At 41.9% G+C, this 18,722-nt stretch overlaps 1 protein-coding gene across 5 annotated transcripts in view; it reads left to right on the forward strand.

Moving 5' to 3' along the window:
• LOC121288907 (riboflavin-binding protein-like) overlaps positions 1-18,722 on the forward strand; it is a 201,440-nt gene that overhangs the window by 171,151 nt on the left and 11,567 nt on the right. For 4 of the 5 annotated variants that reach the window (XM_041207762.1, XM_041207763.1, XM_041207760.1 and 1 more), the window contains exons 2-5: positions 3,134-3,295; positions 8,107-8,206; positions 12,107-12,235; positions 13,076-13,184. In XM_041207762.1, the coding sequence (XP_041063696.1) occupies positions 3,151-3,295; positions 8,107-8,206; positions 12,107-12,235; positions 13,076-13,184 (483 nt within the window). In that variant the 5' untranslated portion in view covers positions 3,134-3,150. The remainder of the gene's footprint in view (positions 1-3,133; positions 3,296-8,106; positions 8,207-12,106; positions 12,236-13,075; positions 13,185-18,722) is intronic. The other variant, XM_041207764.1, reaches the window with a different exon arrangement.

Below are 18,722 nucleotides of genomic sequence, written 5' to 3' on the forward strand. Positions count from 1 at the left end.
GCTGCTGTCAATGGAGGCTTGGCAAATTGCTGCACTACAACGGAGCAGTTTTCACTGAAATCTGCCACCTGCTGCACCCACAATTGTAGCCTTAGTGCAGGGCAAGAATTTCATTGCTAATGGCTGTGTTGGTGACCATAGTGATAAACTTCCCTGCATCTGGAGCCTTCCAGTCTGTAGCTGGATATATTTGGAAGCATCTTGCAGTTTGCTGTCAACTGTTGTGTGAGGGAGGTCAATGAGGCACTCTATTTAATGAGACCTAGCTTCAGTTCCTTCTCCCTTGCTTGACAGAGTGAATACATGGTTTTGCAAAGATGCCTTCCCCATGGTGCAGGGTACCATTGACTGCACACACATTGCACTGTGGCTGCTGCATGTTAATTCTGCCCCATACCAGAATCGAGAGGGTTTCCACTGCCTCAATGTCCAGCTGGTGGGTGATCAGAGGCAGTGAATCAGGCATGTCAATGCCTGGCATCCTGGCAGCAGTCATAATGCCTTTATTCTGCAGTAGTCCTCTGTACTGGTTGCATTTGAACCATCAATGAAAACCAAAGGATATCTGCTGATTGCATGGTTCATGACTGCTGTGTGCAACACAAGCACATATGCCAAGCATGCATACAATAAAAGCCATGCTGCCACATGAAAATGTGTTTGAACAAATTATTGGCGTGCTTAAACAATTCCACTACCTGGACAACTTAGGAGGAGCAGTACTTGGCAAAGGTTGTGTCAAGTGGGTGTGGTCTGCTCCATGCTGCCCAATCCTCATCATCATGTGGGCACAGCCCTTGCCACTGCCCATACAGTAAGCAGTTGAGGAAGGAGGAGGAAGCAGAAGGGAAACTTGATACTCTCTCACTGTATGGACTGCCTTTGAAGACCAAATGTGACTGCAGTATCAGTGATTGCAACCACAGCTCTCCATTCACCAACACCCCCACACCTGCCCTCTCTCACTGGCCACCACAGCATCCACTTGGCTACAATGCAAAAATAAAATTTACCACAAAATAAACTTTATAAAGTGATTTTATAAATGAAATAATGCCATCTTGCACACAAACATAAACCAATTACCCTTGTGCATTCCCTTAGTGCTTAGGTTTTGTGTGCCTTTACTGCCTTTGTGCAGCTACCCAGTGTGACCCCCATGGCTGCAGCAAGGCTGTGGAAGGCTCCTGAATTTCAGTGGGAAAGATTGCAGATGGCCTTGGAGAACTGACCTCAAGCATCTCTGGGTCCAGAAGGTATAGCTGCAGACTCCACAACGCAGCAAGGGCTGCAACCTGGACTGACTGGCTAACAGGCAACAGCAAGGGCACTTGTGGAGTGGCAGGGGTGGGAAGCAAGGTGTTGCCATTCTGAAAGAGTACAGCAGGCTCATGCTCCATGCCACTGTTACTTCCCCCAGGGCAGCGTCTCAACAATCCTCGCCATCTGTTGGAGGAGAGATTATGGGATTCCTGCAAAATGACATGCTGACAGCAACAGGCACAGGTTAATCATACATCGCATTCCCCATACCTATTTTCAGGGATTTTCCAATTTAGCCCCTTCTCTCTCTCTTCTTTTCTCTGTTATTTCCCTCTAAGCACTCTCTCTGATTTATATCTCCTTGTATGTGTTATTTATTTGTGTTTTCTGTTGCGTATTTGTGTGCTTTCCATTCAGGTGTATATATAAAATAAATAGAGTATTCTTCAAAAGCTGACAAATTTATTAGATTATTAGGGGTAGGTAGCATTATGGAGTTGAGGCTGCAATCAGATCAGTCATGATCTTATTGAATGGCGGAGCAGGCTCGAGGGGCCAAATATCCTACTCCTGCTCCTAATTCATATGTTCATAATTCCTTACATAATCAAATCACCAAGGCATCAGAATAGGTTAGAAACTGATCTGAGACAGAGGTTGTGACAAGAACATGTGAACAGCCAATGAAGTACTTTTGAAGTGTCGTCAGTGTTGTAATGTAGGAAATGGGTTAGTTTAATATCTGCTATAAATGTGTATGTATCACTTGTCCACCTATTGCTCAGTAAATGCATGTATTTGTTAAATTCTAAACCAAGGTGATCACCTACTACTTTTCAACAACATTAAAGTCCCATGGGAGCACAGGAGAGCTCAAACATCTGAAATTGTTTACAAAAAGGGTTCCTATCCCTTATCCTAGACTAAAATCAAAAACTTATCCTGGTAAAAAAAATTGCAAATCACTCTGGAGACCTTAGGAAGCTCTGGCTTACCAACGAGCGTAATCTCATATACAGGATTTCAGTGCAGCAGTAATACTGTCTTACTGCAATTGTATAGAGTCTTGGTGAGACTACACCTGGAGTTTGGTGTACACTTCTGGTCTCCTTACCTAAGAAAGAATATACCTGCTATTGAGGAACAGCAACAAAAGTTCATCAGACTGATTCCTGGGATTGTCCTGTGAGGAGACTGGGCCTATATTCTCTAGACTTTAGAAGAATAAGAGGTGATCTCATTGAAACATACAAAATTCTTACAGGGTAAGAACTTTTGCAGTAAGACATTGTTACTCCTGCACTGAAATCCTGTATATGAGATTATGCTTGTTGGTAAGCCAGAGCTTCCTAAGGTCTCCAGAGTGATTTGCAATTTTTTTTTTACCAGGATAAGTTTTTGATTTTAGACTAGGATAAGGAATAGGAAACCTCTTTGTAGACGGTTTCAGATGTTTGAGCTCTCCTGTGCTCCCATGGGACCTTGATGTTGTTGACAAGGTAGATACAGCAAGGATGCTACCCCTGGCTGAGGGTCCCAGAACCAGGGAACACAGTCTCAGAATAAGGGATAGGCTATTTAGAACTGAGATAAGGAATTTCTTCACTCAAGGGCTGTGGAGAGTCAAGACAGAGATTGATAGATTTCTGGACAGTAGAGACATCAAGGGATATAGAAATAGTACAGGAAAGTGGTGTTGAGGTAGAAGACCAACTATGACCTAGTTGAATGGTGGAGTACGCTCAAGGGCCAAATGGCCTACTCCTGATAATATGTTTCTCCAGAAGCCAAAGTATCTAGATTTAGAGTAGGAGAAATAACCATAAACATAACAGGAGCATAATACATCTATTTGCTTCTTTTCTTGCAGGTTCAAAGCCAGTGGCCATGATGATTACGATTCTGGTTATTTCTATTGCAACATTGACTCTGGCTATTCAGTGTTCTGGAGACAGATGTCTATCAGGATTAAATCACAAGGCAATGCCTGGCCCTGAGCCAGGCATGAGGGCGTGCAAATTGTACTCCCAATGTAAGTTAAAGCAACCAAGCCAAAGGCAACTGAAAAGTGTAACAGTGATGTGATTCTCCTTTGGGAAATAAGGACAGACTTTGAATTACATAGGAAAGTAAAGAACCAGAGAAGACCAACTATCCAGCCAGCCCTAAAAATCCACTCCATTGAGTATCTAGCGAATTGACCCATAAATTTCTCAGCAGCATAAGGGGTCGGCCATCTAGGATTGAGATAGGGGGTCGTGAATCTTTGGAATTCTTTACCAAAGACAGATGTGGATGCTAGGTTGATAAGTATATGCAACACCGAAACTCATTGATTTTTTTTGGTCAGAAGAGAATCAAGGAATATGGGGATAGGAAAGTGGGGTTGATGTAGAAGTTCAGTAATAGTCTTATTGAATGGCAGGGCAGACTTGATGAACTGTAATAAAAACAGAAAATGCTGGAAAGACTCAGCGGGTCTGGCAGAGTCTGTGGAGAGAGAAACAGTTTTTATTTTTTTGCAAAAATATACTTTAGCAATAAAATATCTAAAAAATATTTCAAAACAGTCATCACAAAAATTACAATGATATTCAAATTATATACGTAGATCATGTTGCAGACTGAGGTGCTTCAGTACAATAAAAAGATCATTACAAATATTTCAGAATGGTTATTGCAGAAAGTGCAATGATATTCAAATTATTTTCAGATAGATCATGTTGCATATTGAGGTGCTCCAGTGCAATAAAAAGACATTTACAAGCATTTTAAAATGGTTGTTGCAGAAAGCACAATGCTATTCAAATTATCAACATAAGTCATGTTGCACTCTGAGGTGCTTCAATTGTGATAGATGTAATATTTACTGTATACATTTGATGTGAGTCATACAGCCCAAGCAGTTCTACAGAATTCCCAGCCCCTCAGTGCACTATGGCCGCAAGGCCTTAGACAGCAATCTTTCCCCATTGTGCCTCTGCGGTGGCTGCCCCAAGCTTTAGTGCATCCCTCAGCACGTAGTCCTGGACTTTGGAATGTCCCAGTCTGCAACACTTGGTCGAGGACGACTTTTTACACTGGAAGTCCAACAAGTTTCAGGCAGACCATGGATACAGAGTTAAATTTTTTTAACAAAAATATACTTTATTCATCAAATATCTGAAAGAACATTACAAAATATTTAAAGGCCATCACAGAAAGTGCAATGATATTCAAGTTTTCTATATAGATCATGTTGCACCCTGAGGTGCTTCAGTACAATAGTGACAGGTATAATGTTCACGACACACATTCAATGTGAATCATACAACCTGAGCGGGTCTATACAATTCCCAACCCCTCAGTACACTATGGCTGAAAGGTTCTGGACAGTGACCGTTCCACATTACATTTCTGCGGTGGCTACCCCAAGCTTCAGTGCATCTCTCAGCACGTAGTCCTGGACCTTGAAATGTGTCAGACTGCAACACTCGGTCAGGGACAACTCTTTGCACTGGAAGACCAAAATGTTTCAGGCAGACCAAAGAGAGTCTTTCACCGAGTTGATGATCCTCCAGCTGCAGTTGATGTTTGTCTCTGTGTGTGTCTCTGGGAAGAGCCCATAGAGCACAGAGTCCTGTGTCACAAAGCTGCTTGGAATGAACCTCAATAAAAACCACTGTATTTCTCTCCAGACCTTCTTTGCAAAGGCACAATCCACAAGGAGGTGGACGACAGTCTCTTCTCCACCACTGCGTTTCAAGCCTAGATGACTCTTCTTCAGTACTTGATGAATTATATTGCCTCCTCCAACTCCTATTTCTTATGTTCCCATGTAACTCCATCTGTCTACCTGAGCAATCCATTCCACACATTCATCACTTTGTGCTAAATAATTAAATATAAACAATCTGTTTACCTTCTGTAGTAAGAAACGGTTTAACTTACAATTATTGTTGTGGGGATCACGTGACTGTATACACCAATCAGCACTAAGTGTGGGGAATCCTCTGGGTGGAGCTTTTTTGCCTTAGTCTTGGAACAAGCATGTAGCTTCATCTGGAATCTGTAAAGAAAGTTTACTGTTTCTTACAAGAAACTCATCCTGCACTCCAAGTTTATTACTTGGCCACGAGGATAAGTAGCGCCAACATAGCACCTCACCTCGTGACTCTGAGGGAAGAAAAGAAGTATACTCACCAGCAGTACCTCACACTGGCAGAATTGACCTGTATGACTCATCCGTGAAGGACTGGAGTCAATACATTGAGCGATTAGGTTTCTATTTTGTAAATAACAAAATAACGTTGGAGGAGAAACAAAAGGCAATTCTCCTAAGTGTTTACTGGAGCAAAACCTATAACCTAATCCGTAGCTTGACACCTCCGAACACGCCAATTTCCAGAACCTTCACCGAGCTAGTCGACCTCATGAAAGGACATTTTTAACCTAAACTCTCAGTGATCATGCAAAGATTCAAATAAGATTTGAATAAGTCGATTTCAACGTACACTGCTAAGTTAAAATAGTTAATGGAGTACTGCAACTTCGATGATACTTTAAACAACATGTTGTCAGATCATTTGGTTTTTAGCATAAACAATTATGCCATTCAGCGCCATTTACTTGCAGAAGTTGAGATAGACCTGAAGCGCGCCATGGAGGTGGCGCCAGCAATGGAGAGTGCTGAGAGGGACTTGCCGGCTTTGCAGAGTGTACAACGTGGTGCTCTTTTGCAACTAGGGCAGGAACCTGCCACTGGGCATGGCGTGAAGATCAGGGAGGCAACCGTGAAGTGGGACACAGTCCCTATTGCTAGAAAAACAAAAAGAAATGCTGGAGGCAGCTCACCAGTAACCCAGAAGTTAAAGTGTTACCATTGTGGGGGAAATCATGCAGCCAAAGTCTGTAGATTTAAAGAGGCAGAATGCCGCTACTGCTACAAAAAAAAGGGCATGTCTTTAAACAGTGCAAGGCTAGATCAAGACAGCCATTCAGACGGCAGGTCAAGTTAAATGAAGTGCACAATATAGAAGAGCCAGAAGTTACTGAGGCTGATGTTTGTTCCCTACACAATCTGAAGGCCAGGAAAACTGAACCCATTACTGTTACATTTCAAGTAAATGGAAAGCCCCTGCTCATGGAGGTGGACACAGGTGCATTGGCCACAGTGGTGGGAGAAAGCATCTTTAAATACCTCAGAGAAGGTGCCCAGCCTTTGAGTTTGGAGAAAACAGCCACTCAGTTAAAAACATATACAGAAGAAGCAATACATGTGAAAGGCATCGCCTCTGTATCTGTATCATACAGGCAACAGATTGTTGAAAAAAATCTAACCAAATTTGTCCAAAATTTTTCAAGTCAGGACAAGAAGAAATCCTGAGTTGACAAGGGAATATGATGGTGTCTTTTGGAATGAGATAGAAGAACCAAAGGATCTTCACAGGAAGGAGGGATCCCCTCAGTTCATAGTTAGTTCCACAGGAAAATCATAAGGAAGCTAAATGAATGCAGTGCCACACTGAACCAACTGAAGAAACAGTTGGAAGAAAAAACCCAACAGAGGTGTTCCAAGAGGAAGCCAAAAGATACAAAAAAAGAGACAGAAGAACTGAAGAATCAGTTGATTGAGGCAATAGAAGGAAAAGTCATGGACCTTTCCAAGGTGCAAATGGGTAACACAACCCCTGATCTGAACCAAGTTAAGATTTCACCAGACAAAAATTTGGCCGACTGTGAAATCAAATTGAAGGATGAGACAAAACCCTGTGGCAAACACAAAAAGAAAAAAAGAAATCAAATCTGAAAAGTCAGTAGGATATGCATCCAGAACCCTTTCTGCAGCTGAGAAAGGTTACTCTCAAATTGCAAAAGAGGGATTATCTATCATGCTTGGAGTAAAAAAGTTCCATCAATATTTGCATGGTCGGCACTTCACCATGGTGTCAGATCATAAATCACTGTTAGAGTTGTTCAATGTAGATACGACAATCCCACCAATAGCCTCTGATAGAATTCAAAGATGGGCTTTAATTTTGTTGACATACGAGTACACTTTTATGCACCATTGGGGTGTGCATATAGCAAATGCAGATGCCCTCAGTCATCTCTCTTTGCCCGACAGTATTAAACATGTCCCCAGTACCTCAAAAGATAGCACTCATGTTGAATTTCCTGGACTCTTCACCAGTCTGCATGAGACAGTTAAAGAATTGGACAAATCCGGATACAATGTTAGCAAGTGTCCATGAACAGGTATTACAAGGATGGTCAAAAGCACAAGTTCCTGAAGAATTAAAACCATTCTTTGTACATAGAGCTGAGCAGAGTTGTTGAGATGGTATCTTATTATGGGGAGCAGGGGTAGTTATCCCTGTGCAAGGAAGAGAATCATTATTGGAAGAACTTCATAGTGAGCATTTTGGTATTTTGAAAACGAAGATGGCCATACGAAGTTATATCTGGTGGCAATGTACAGGCAGTGATATAGAAGAAATGGTGAAACAACAGCAGAAGTTGCCCATTTCAGTTCCACTGCATCTGTGGGAGTGGCCTGGTTGACCCTGGGTTGGAGTACATATAGACTATATAGGTCCATTTCTTGGTACTATGTTTCTTGTGATTTTTGATTCATATTCCAAATGGATGGATTTGTTTGAAGTGAGATCACCTACTTTGTCAGCAACCATTGAATAACTGCACCAGAGTTTGTGTTCATGGTTTACTTGAAGATATTGTATCAGACAATGGTACAGCTTTCACTAGCACTGAATTCCTAAACTGTGATTTCTCAGCAAGTTTTAAGGAGGCTTATGACTAGGCTTGCTTTTCCAGTTTATTTGCTTGTTTTTCTTCCAATAGCTTCATGCTGCTTTTCCAACTACACTGAAGAGCTGGCTGTGACCCCAGTCACTAAGGTACAGAATACCTATTGGAACCGATGTGGTAATTTAAGCTCAAGGTAAGCCAACATCTTATTAAAAACTTTTAAGAATTCAGAATTCTTAACTTTTTGAATGGCCTCTGTTCCCTTTGGATGGAAATAGTCCGAGCTGTGGCTATTGAAGACAATAGCCAGAGTTTGAAACTGGAATAGAACTCACCAGTTAAAATCCCACCATGGCAAGTTGTGAAATTGAAATCAATATAAAAAATCTTGTGATTTGTGCACCACAAAATTGCGGTGAAGCTGTAAAAATACAACTGGTTCAAAAGTCCTTAAGGGAAAGGATCTGTCATTCCTCACTAGTCTAGCCTATGTGTTACTCCTGTTCCATGCAAACAACAACTTGCATTTATATAGCACATTTAAGGTAGAAAAACGCCCTTGACACCTCATGAAAGTGTAATCAGACAAAATAGGAAAACAGGGATGAAGAAGGAGAATCTGGAAGGGGTGAACAAAACTTGGTCGATGGGATGTTTTTTAATGAAGGCCTTGGAGGAGAAAAGGCAGAGGGGTTTAGGGAGTGAATTTCAGATTGTTGGGCTTAGATGACTGTAAGCATGGTCAACAATGGTGAGGTGAAGAGAAAGAGGAATCCACAAAAGTTCAGAATTACAGGAATAGAGAGTTCAGGTGGCATTGTAGGGGATGAAGGAGGTTACAGAGATACAGAGGGGTGAGGCCATGAAGATGTTTAAACACCTGGATGCTGAGATTTTTAATGTTTGTGGCCTGGAACCTAGTGTAGTTAAGGAGGAATAGGGGTGATGGATGAGGGAGATAGGATGTGGGTGGTAAAGTTACCAACTGGCAATGGGCTAAAGTTTACATAGGTAAGAAAGGGGGCAGGGAGAAGCTTGGAGATCATTGAAATAATTGAGTCTGGAGATGACAAAGTCATGGAGAAAGGTTTCAGTGACAGATGAACTGAGGCAGAAGAAAAGGCAAGTTATGTGATGGAGGTGGAAGTAGGTAGCATTTGTGATGAAAGAACATGGAGATTGTGAAGAGTCTGGTTTAGCTTGAGACAATAGCCAGGGAGGGGGTGGAATCAGTTTGTGTTGTGACCAAATGTTTGTAATCTTCCCAGTGTTTCACTGGAGGAAATTGTGCTCGTCTGAGAATAAATATCAAACAAGCAATATGAAGCAGTCTCTGAGCGCAGACGCAATGGAGAGATTGAAAGAGATGAAGAGGTAGAGCTTAATAGATGATATTTAATGCCCTAATTAAAACTTTTTATGAACAATTAACACCCACATCCCAAAACTACTTTAAAGGCAAGATACTGTGGATGCTGGAAATCTGAAACAAAAACAAAAAATGCTGGAAAAGCTCAGCAGGCCTGACAGCGTCTGTGGAGAGAAAGACAGAGTTAATGTTTCGAGTCCGTATGACTCTTCTGTCATACAGACTCAAAACGTTAACTGTCTTTCTCACCACAGACGCTGTCAGACCTGCTGAGTTTTTCCAGCATTTTTTGTTTTTGTCCCAAAACTACCTTGGTGTATGAGTGAACAAATGTTTATTGCATTCATATGACATTCCTATGTACACTATTTTAACAGAGGATTAACTGATTTAAAATAAATAGGTTGATTTCTTAGTTCAAGTTCAGTCTGAAGAATCTCATGTGGCATGTTAATGTCCTCAGGTTAATTCCTAGACTACAGTGTTTGTGCAGAGGTAAGAAAAATGTCAGACAGATGTTATTTTTACAGTGGTGATATTATGCACACATTGATATAGTGTTGCTTTCAAAACAGTGACCATAACATGGTAGAATTTAGCATTCAGTTTGAGAGGGAGAAACTTGGGTCGGAAACAACAGTGCTAAACTTACATAAGGGTAATTACAAATGAACGAGGGGAGAGTTGTCTGGGGTGGACTGGGACAGAATTTTAGCAGAAAAAACAGTTGATGAACAATGGCAGATGTTTAAGAAAATAGTTCATGACTCACAACAAAGATATATCCCAGTGAGAAAGAAGGATTCCAGGAAGGGGATAAACCAACCATGGTTAACCAAGGAAGTTAAGGACAGTCTCAAATTAGAAGAAAAGGCATACAATGTGGCAAAGATTAGTGGTAAGCCAGAGGATTGGGAAAGTTATAAAAACCAGCAAAAGATGATCAACAAAAGACAAAATGCTGCAATTCAGTGTGATTTCCAATGCCATGTTTGATAAACAGAAAAAACCTTCTGTTTGAAGCTATAGCAGTTTTATCACATTGTTTGCAGATTGATACATGCTGTTTTATTTTGGTATTGGTATTTATGCATTTGAGCAGCTAACCCCGCAATATGATCAGAAAGATAGCTTTGGCCTAAAAGACACCCTCCTTCAATGACAATGGCTGGGATTTTCCGTGCCTGCTGGCCTCAGGCCTCAGGTGTGTTCGGTGATGTGAGCGGACAATATGGTGCGATAGGTGTCACGCTGACCATCGGAAGTTGAGAACCTCATTGTAATACATCAGCAAATCATTGTAAGAGCTGCCTGCCGGACTCATTCCCCTCGCCACCATCCCCCCACCCCCCAACCACCAACACCCACCCCCTACCAACACCCACCCCCCACCCCTCCAGATCACCCACCTACGTCAGCGGGAAAACATGCTGGTGTGTTTCTTAACAGCACATAAGCGACGTGCACCTGGTGGGCTGCACTTCGCTTGGGACTTCAAGGTTTGTTTGCCTACCTTGCTTTGGTCAGCACTTGCAGTCATCAGCGCCAGGCTTCACAGACAGCACCCCATCACTTTTAGGAGGGTTCACAGCTACATCTCTATCTACCAGATCTGCCGTATGCGGGTGGCTTTTCAATGGTTGCAGGGCAAGGTCTTTCTTGGGGAAGGGGGAGAAGTGGCCTCAGGCAAGGGAAGAGGCTGCAGAATGAGAGCTGTATTGGGGAAGGAGGGTGTTGGGGGGTACATGATTTGTGCAAGTGGCCTCAAGATGGTGAGGACTGAGGGGGCAGTCTCTCGAGGAGATGAGGCCAGATGGACATGTGAGGGTATGTGTGTGAGAATGGGTGATGATGTCCCTTGAGCTGGCAGTGAGTGAGATGCAGTGAATGTGTGCTGGGCTTGAGTGTGTGAGTTTAGATTGATGGGATGGTTGCCATACCCTGGCTGCACGGATGTGATCATTCATCCTCTATCTGAATTGGATGGCCAACCTTTTCTGTGCAGCACTGGCACTGCCCACTGCTGCCACCACCTACCATGCTGGATTGGTGATGCCGCTGGCTGTCCTTTGACCAGAGCAAGGGTAAAGAACATGTGGAGAGGCCACCATGGCGTCTAAATGACATTCCAGTGACGCGCCATTAAACCTGGGGGCTGCAATCTCTTTGCTTTTCATGGACATCTTCCCCGCAGTAGTCATGGGCTGGAAACACTGAGATGCGTGTGCGCGGCTGGACTTTAAATATGGTGCCCGGCTTGATGAAACAGTAATGTAATGGGCGAATGAGAGCCCACCCACCATGGAAACGGCATGTTTCCCGGGAATACATAAGCAATGCAGTGGGTTTGGGATGATACAGCTGAAAACCCGCCATTGCGGCTGGCAGGTAAAACATTGTTTTATCTGCCCACTACTGTTTGGGTGGAATCATCCCAGATTTGCACAATGACTATGCATCTTTATGAAGAAAGAACCCTTATTATTTAAATATTGATAACAAAACAAAGCACACTTAAGAATTGCACTGTAACTAAGTCATATTCTGCCATTTTAGCCACATATATCACAATATGGATACAAGTAAGGTAAAATTGTTATACCTGGGAGCAGGTCACCTCTCCTGTGGAAAGATTATCAGAATAAAAATAGGACAAAACTGCAATAAATTGCAAGAAGTATTGCAGAGTGATTACTGATTATCTGTTGTTATTCACTACTGCAGATGTGAGGAGTACATGAAAAAAATAGATTGTTTCTACCATTGCTCACCCCATGCCTTCAACTGGATCAATCCCAATAATTCATATTCAATTCTTGCTGTTCCAATCTGTCAGGGCTTTTGTGATGACTGGTAAGTTTTTTAAAAAAATCTTTCTCTGGGACTATTCCAATATTTATTGCATTTCATCTTTTTACAATGTAGAACTCTGATTTTCTGTCACAGAGTAAAACATTCTTTAGTGTATACTACCCCAGTGCAGTACTGAGGGAATGCTGCACTGTCAGGTTTGTTGTCTTTTAGGTGAGACATTAAACCGAGGCCCCATCTGCCTGCTCAGGTGGATGTAAAATAAACATTTTGAAGAGCAGGGGGGTTATACCCAGTGTTCTGGCTAAAATCTATCCCTAAATCAAAAACAGATCAGAAAAAAACAGATTATCTGGTCATTATCACATTTCTGTTTGTGAAGGCTTGCTGTGTGTATATTGGCTGCTGCATTTCCTACATCACAACAGTGCCTACAGTTCAAAAGCACTTCATGGACTGAAGTGTGCTTTGAGGCCTCCGGTGAAAAGTGCTACATCAATTCAACTCTTTCTTTTCTTTTTTCAATAATGTGTAACTTAAAATACATAAAATACTCATATGGTTTGACAAAGATATATTGGGAAAAGGAGTTTGTAAACAATTCATACTTTTAAATGTTGCCTTATTGGATGAATTTTGTACTTATCAGAATGAAAGATATGTGTTTAGTTTTGAAAGCAATGTCAATCATTGCTAGTACTCCACCAAGCCCAACATCCATGTTTTATTCCGGTCTCAAGAAGAAGTTGGAGCGGGTGAATGGAGGAATCATTTGAGTGGGCAACCACACTGATGGTAACCCACCAGTGCAAAGAAGGTTCAGCTTATCAGTGGAAGTAATCTTAAAGCAGTTATTAATGAACAAACATTTGTTGTCTACAGGTTTGCAGCCTGTAGAGATGACCTGACCTGCACTAGAAACTGGCTTTCTGATTGGGAATGGGATGATCAAGGGAATAACTGCAGAAGTGAATGCATTCCATTCCATCAGGTAGGAACAGTAGAATTACATTTTAATGGACAGTTGATGGATTTAACACATAGATATGGCAATGAGATAATGTAATGGCATATTTTGTTTTGGTAACACATTGAAAGGGACAACATTCCCATGATTAGTAGTCAGGATAAATTGATATACCCAGTTTATTGATATCCACCATAAATTATGGAATTTTGTATCGATAGATTGATAAACACGAATTCTCTTGTGGTCTATGCTAATTTTGGTAATGTGATCCATACAGATTCAACATCAAGTTCGTTCAAAAGAGTTGTGAGAATTCTTGAAGGTTTGGGGTGAGTTGAGCAGTGAGTGTAGCCTATAATAAGTTATATTTTTAAAGGACTTTTAATGTGGAAAAATGTCCCATGGCACATCACAGAGGCAGAGGGGAAAATGGACTCTGAGCTAAAGAAGGTGATATTAGGAGGTGACAAAAAGTTTGGTCAAAGAGGTTGGTTTAAAAGAGTATCTTAAAAGAGCAGAAGAAAGTAGAGGTAGTGGGTATAGGGAGGGAATTCCAGAGAGGGAGACTTAGGTAGCAAATGACATGGCCATCCAGAGTGGGGTGAATGGGGATGAAATGAAACTGAAATCAGAACACCAAAGAATGCAAGGTGTAGGCTGGAGGAAATTATAGATATAGGAAGAGGAGATGCCATGGACGGATTTAAGCAGAAGGATGGGAATTTTAAATTTGAGACATCAGAGGACTGAGAGACAAAATCGATTGCCTTGGACAGGGATGATGCACAAATTGAATTTGGTGCAGGATATGATATGGGCAGCAGAGATTTGAAAGTTTATAGAGGATGGAATGCTGGCCAGGAATAGTTTAGCCTGGAAATAACAAAGGCATGGATAAGAGTTTCAGAGCTAAATGGATTGAACTGATTGATGGACAATGTGCAAGTGGAAGTGAACTTTGTAATGGAGATGCAGGTAGAGTGTCTCAAAACCAACAACCCCTAGGCCGAGTCCGTGCTGGATTTCAGATCTTTTTTGGAAAAAAATTGGAACCCTAATTCAATCAATAAGAGATATATAAAATCAAGATAATAAGTTTCTTTAGTAATATAGAAAATAGCCACAGGAGTAGACCATTCAGCCCTTCGAGCCTGCTCCTCCATACGTTATGATCATGGCTGATCACCCAACTTAATAGCCTGCTCCCGCTTCCTCCCCATTGCCTTTGATCCCTTTTGCCCCAAGAGCTATATCTAACTCCTTCTTGAAAACATACAATGTTTTGTCCTCAACTGCTTTCTGTGCTAACGAATTCCACAGGCTCACCGCTCTCTGGGTGAAGAAATTTTTCCTCATCTCAGTCCTAAATGGTCTACCCTGTATCCCCAGACTGTGACTCTTGGTTCTGGGCTTCCCCACCATCAGGAACAACCTTCCTGCATCTACCCTGTGTAGTCCCGTTAGAATTTTATAGGTTTCAATGAGACCCCCCTCATTCTTTTGAACTCCAGCGAATATAATCCTAACTGATTCAATCTGTCCGCATACGTCAGTCCTGCCATCCCAGGAATCAGTTGGGTAAACCTTCATTGCACTCCCTCTATAGCAAGAACATCCTTCCTCAGATAAGGAGACCAAAACTGCACACAATATTCCAGGTGTGATATCACCAAGGCCCTGTATAATTGCAGCAAGACATCCCTGCTCCTGTACACGAATCCTCTCGTTATGAAGGCCAACATACCATTTGCCTTCTTTACCGCCTGCTGCACCTGCACGCTTATCTTCAGCAACTGGTGTATGAGGACACCCAGGTCTCGTTGTACATTCCCCTCTCTCAATTTATAGCCATTCAGATAATAATCTGCCTTCCTGTTTTTGCTACCAAAGTGGATAACCTTACATTTACCAACATTATACTGCATCTGCCATGCATTTTCCCACTCACTCAGCTTGTCCAAATCACACTGAAGCATCTCTGTATCCTCCTCACAGCTCACCCTCCCACCAAGCTTTGTGCCATTTGCAAATTTGGAGATATTACATTTAGTTCCCTCATCTAAATCATTAATATATATTATGAATAGTTGGGGCCCCAGCACCGATCCCTGTGGTACCCCACTAGTCACTGCCTACCATTTGGAAAAAAACCCGTTTATTCCTACTCTTTGTTTCCTGTCTGCCAACCAGTTTTTTGTCCATCTCAACACACTATCCCCAATCCCATGTGCTTTATTTTTACATGCTAATCTCTTTTGTGAGACTTTGTCGAAAGCCTTCTGAAAGTTCAAATAAACTGGTTCCCCCTCATCAACTCTACTAATTACATCCTCAAAAAATTCCAGTATATTTGTCAAACATGATTTCCCTTTCGTAAATCCATGCTGACTCTGTCTGATTCTGCCATTGTTTTCCAAGTGCTCAGCTATTAAATCTTTTATAATGGACTCTAGAATTTTCCCCACTACTGATGTCAGGCTGACTGGTCTATAATTCCCTGTTTTCTCTCCAACTCCCTTTTTAAATAGTGGGGTTACATTAGCTACCCTCCAATCTGTAGGAACTGTTCCAGAGTCTATAGAATTTCAGAAGCTGACCACCAACGCATCCAATATTTCTAGGGCCACTTCCTTAATTACTCAGGGATGTAGATTATCAGGCCCTGGGGATTAATCGGCCTTCAATCCCATCAATTTCTCCAACACCATTTCCCTACTAATACTGATTTCTTTCAATTCTTCCCTCTCACTAAACCCTGTGTTCCCCAACATTTCTGATATGTTATTTGTGTCCTCCTTTGTGAAGACAGAACCAAAACATGTATTTAATTTGGTCAGCCATTTCTTTGTTCCCTATTATAAATTCACCTGTTTCTGACTGTAAGGGACCTACATTTGTCTTCATCAACCTTTTTCTCTTCACATACCTATAGAAACTTTTACAGTCAGTTTTTATGTTCCCCGCAAGCTTACTCTTGTACTCTATTTTCCCCTTCTTAATCAACCCCTTGGTTCTCCTTTGCTGAATTCTAAAGTGCTCCCAATCCTCAGGTCTGTCATTTTTTTCTGGCCAATTTGTATGCCTCTTCCTTGGATCTAATACTATCTCTAATTTCCCTTGTAAGCCATGGTTTGGCCACCTTTCCTATTTTACTTTTGCGCCAGAGAGGATTAAACAATTATTGCCGTTCACCCATGTGCTCTTTGAACGTTTGCCATTGCCTATCCACCATCATCCCTTTAAGTAACATTTCCCAATACATCATAGCCAACTCGCACCTCATACCATCATGGTTTCCTTTATTATGATTCAGGACCCTAGTCTCAGAATCAACTACGTCACTCTCCATCTTGATGAAGAATTCTATCATATTATGGTCGCTCGTCCCCAAGGGCCTCACACAACTAGATTGTCAATTATTCCTTTCTCATTACACAATACCCAGTCTAGGATGGCCTATTCTCTAGTTGGTTCCTCAATGTATTGGTCCAGAAAACCATCCTGTATACACTCCAGGAATTCTTCCTCAACGGAATTGTTATTAATTTGATTTGCACAATCTATATGCAGATTAAAGTCACCCATGATTACATATGTTCCTTTATTGCATGCATCTCTAAGTTCCTGTTTAATACCATTCCTAACATCACTACAGTTTGGGGATCTATACACAGCCCCCACTAATGTTTTTTGCCCCTTAGTGTTTCTCAGCTTTACCCATCGTCGGAGCTAATATCTTCCCTCCCTATTGCGTTAATTTCCTCTTTAACCAGCAATGCAACTCCACTGCCTTTTCCTTTTTGTCTGTCCTTCCTAAATACTGAATACTCCAGGATGTTCAGTTCCCATCCCTGGTCACCCTGCAGCCATGTCTCCATAATGCCAACTATATCATACCTGTTTACATCTATTTGCGTGGTTAATTCATCCACTTTATTGCGAATGCTCTTTGCGTTAACGCACAAAGCCTTAAGGCTTGTCGTTTTAACATTACTTGTCCCGTTCCCACTATCTTTCACTGAGGCCCTTAATTTCTCTGCCTACCACTTTTCTTATTCCCCTTTCTGTCTTCTGTTCATGTCCTTGATTCCCCCTCCTCTGACTCCTTGCATAGGTTCCCATCCCCCTGCCATTTTAGTTTAAGCCCTCCCCAGCCACTCTAGAATACATATTAAAGTGTTTTCTATCCAATTGAGTTTATAGCCTTTCTAGAACACAGTCCTGCCAAAGAGCTTCACCTGTCTTTTCTACTACTGCTAACAAGTTGGATCTAACATATTGGGGGTATCTACTGGCTTTTATTGACATAATTGCATTAATTTTATTGCCCTGCTCATTGTGTCACTATCACTACTGTATCTAGACTTGTATTTTGTTTAAACTGCATTAATTTAGAACATGTCCCATTTTCAGACACTGCCAGTTTCCAAATAGCCGAATTTGAAGTACTTGTACTGTAATATGGGCTCAGAAGCTCAGCTTGGGGTCAAATAGGATGTCAAGGTTGCAACCAGTCTGGTTCAGCCAAAGACAGTGGCTAGGGAAGGAATAGAGTCAGTTACAAAGGCATGGAGCTAATAATTGCAGAATTCTCAATACTTAGTTGGAAGAAATTGAGGCTCTTCCAAGACTGGGAATAAAGGTAACAGAGGCAGCGAATGGATTGAGAAAGGTGCTGAAGAGATACAGCTGAGTGTTGTCAGTGTACATGTAAACTCTGACCTCATGTCAGTCAATAAGATTGGCAAAAGGCAGCCTTAGTTGAGCCAAATGAGGGACTGTGGCATCAATTCTTGGGGATTCTCTAAGTGGCTGTGCAGGAGTGGGAGGTGAAGCCATTGTTAGGGATGCAATGGTGATGATTAGATCGGTATAAATAGAATCAAGTGGGGCAGTCCCACTGAGCTCGACAATGGAGGATTGGTGTTGAAAGACGATGGTGCAGTCAATCACATCAAAGGCTGGTGTGTAGTTTAGGATGACCAGGATCTATAACGCACCATTGTTACAATAAAAAACAGTGTTGTTCATATTTTGGAGTCATTTCATTGCAGTGAAAGGGGCAGAATTCCAATTGGAGGGATTGTGACAGGCAATTGCAGGAGAGGTGAGTTACTGATTGGCTAGTGTCTCTTAGCTCAGGGCTCTTCAGCGAGGCAGTTGCTGAAAAATAGAGGACAGATTAAGTTTGTTCTCTATAACTAGAGCTGTTCACCTTCTGATTTCAGCACTTTTAAATGTTTTGTTCTAAATCATTCCAATGACCTGCATGACCTTCTGAAAGGACTATCTCCACATGTATTCCAACGTGAGCAGTGTACTCTTCCTTCCTCTTGAGTTCTCTGCTTGAAGGCAGGTCCTTGGCACTTATTTCTGAACCATGACAAAGTGCCGTGATTTTTTACCACAGGCAGGGCATGGTGGTAAAGCCAAAACTGCCTCAGCCAGAACGGGGATCAAATCCCATTCTGTTGGCTTTAATCTGATCCACATGCTAGCCATCTAGCCAACTGAACAGACTGTCCCCCCTGCAACCTTCATAGGAGATTGCAAAAACAC

The sequence above is a fragment of the Carcharodon carcharias genome, chromosome 16, assembly GCF_017639515.1.
Source record: "Carcharodon carcharias isolate sCarCar2 chromosome 16, sCarCar2.pri, whole genome shotgun sequence".
In the NCBI taxonomy this organism is placed as follows: domain Eukaryota; kingdom Metazoa; phylum Chordata; class Chondrichthyes; order Lamniformes; family Lamnidae; genus Carcharodon; species Carcharodon carcharias.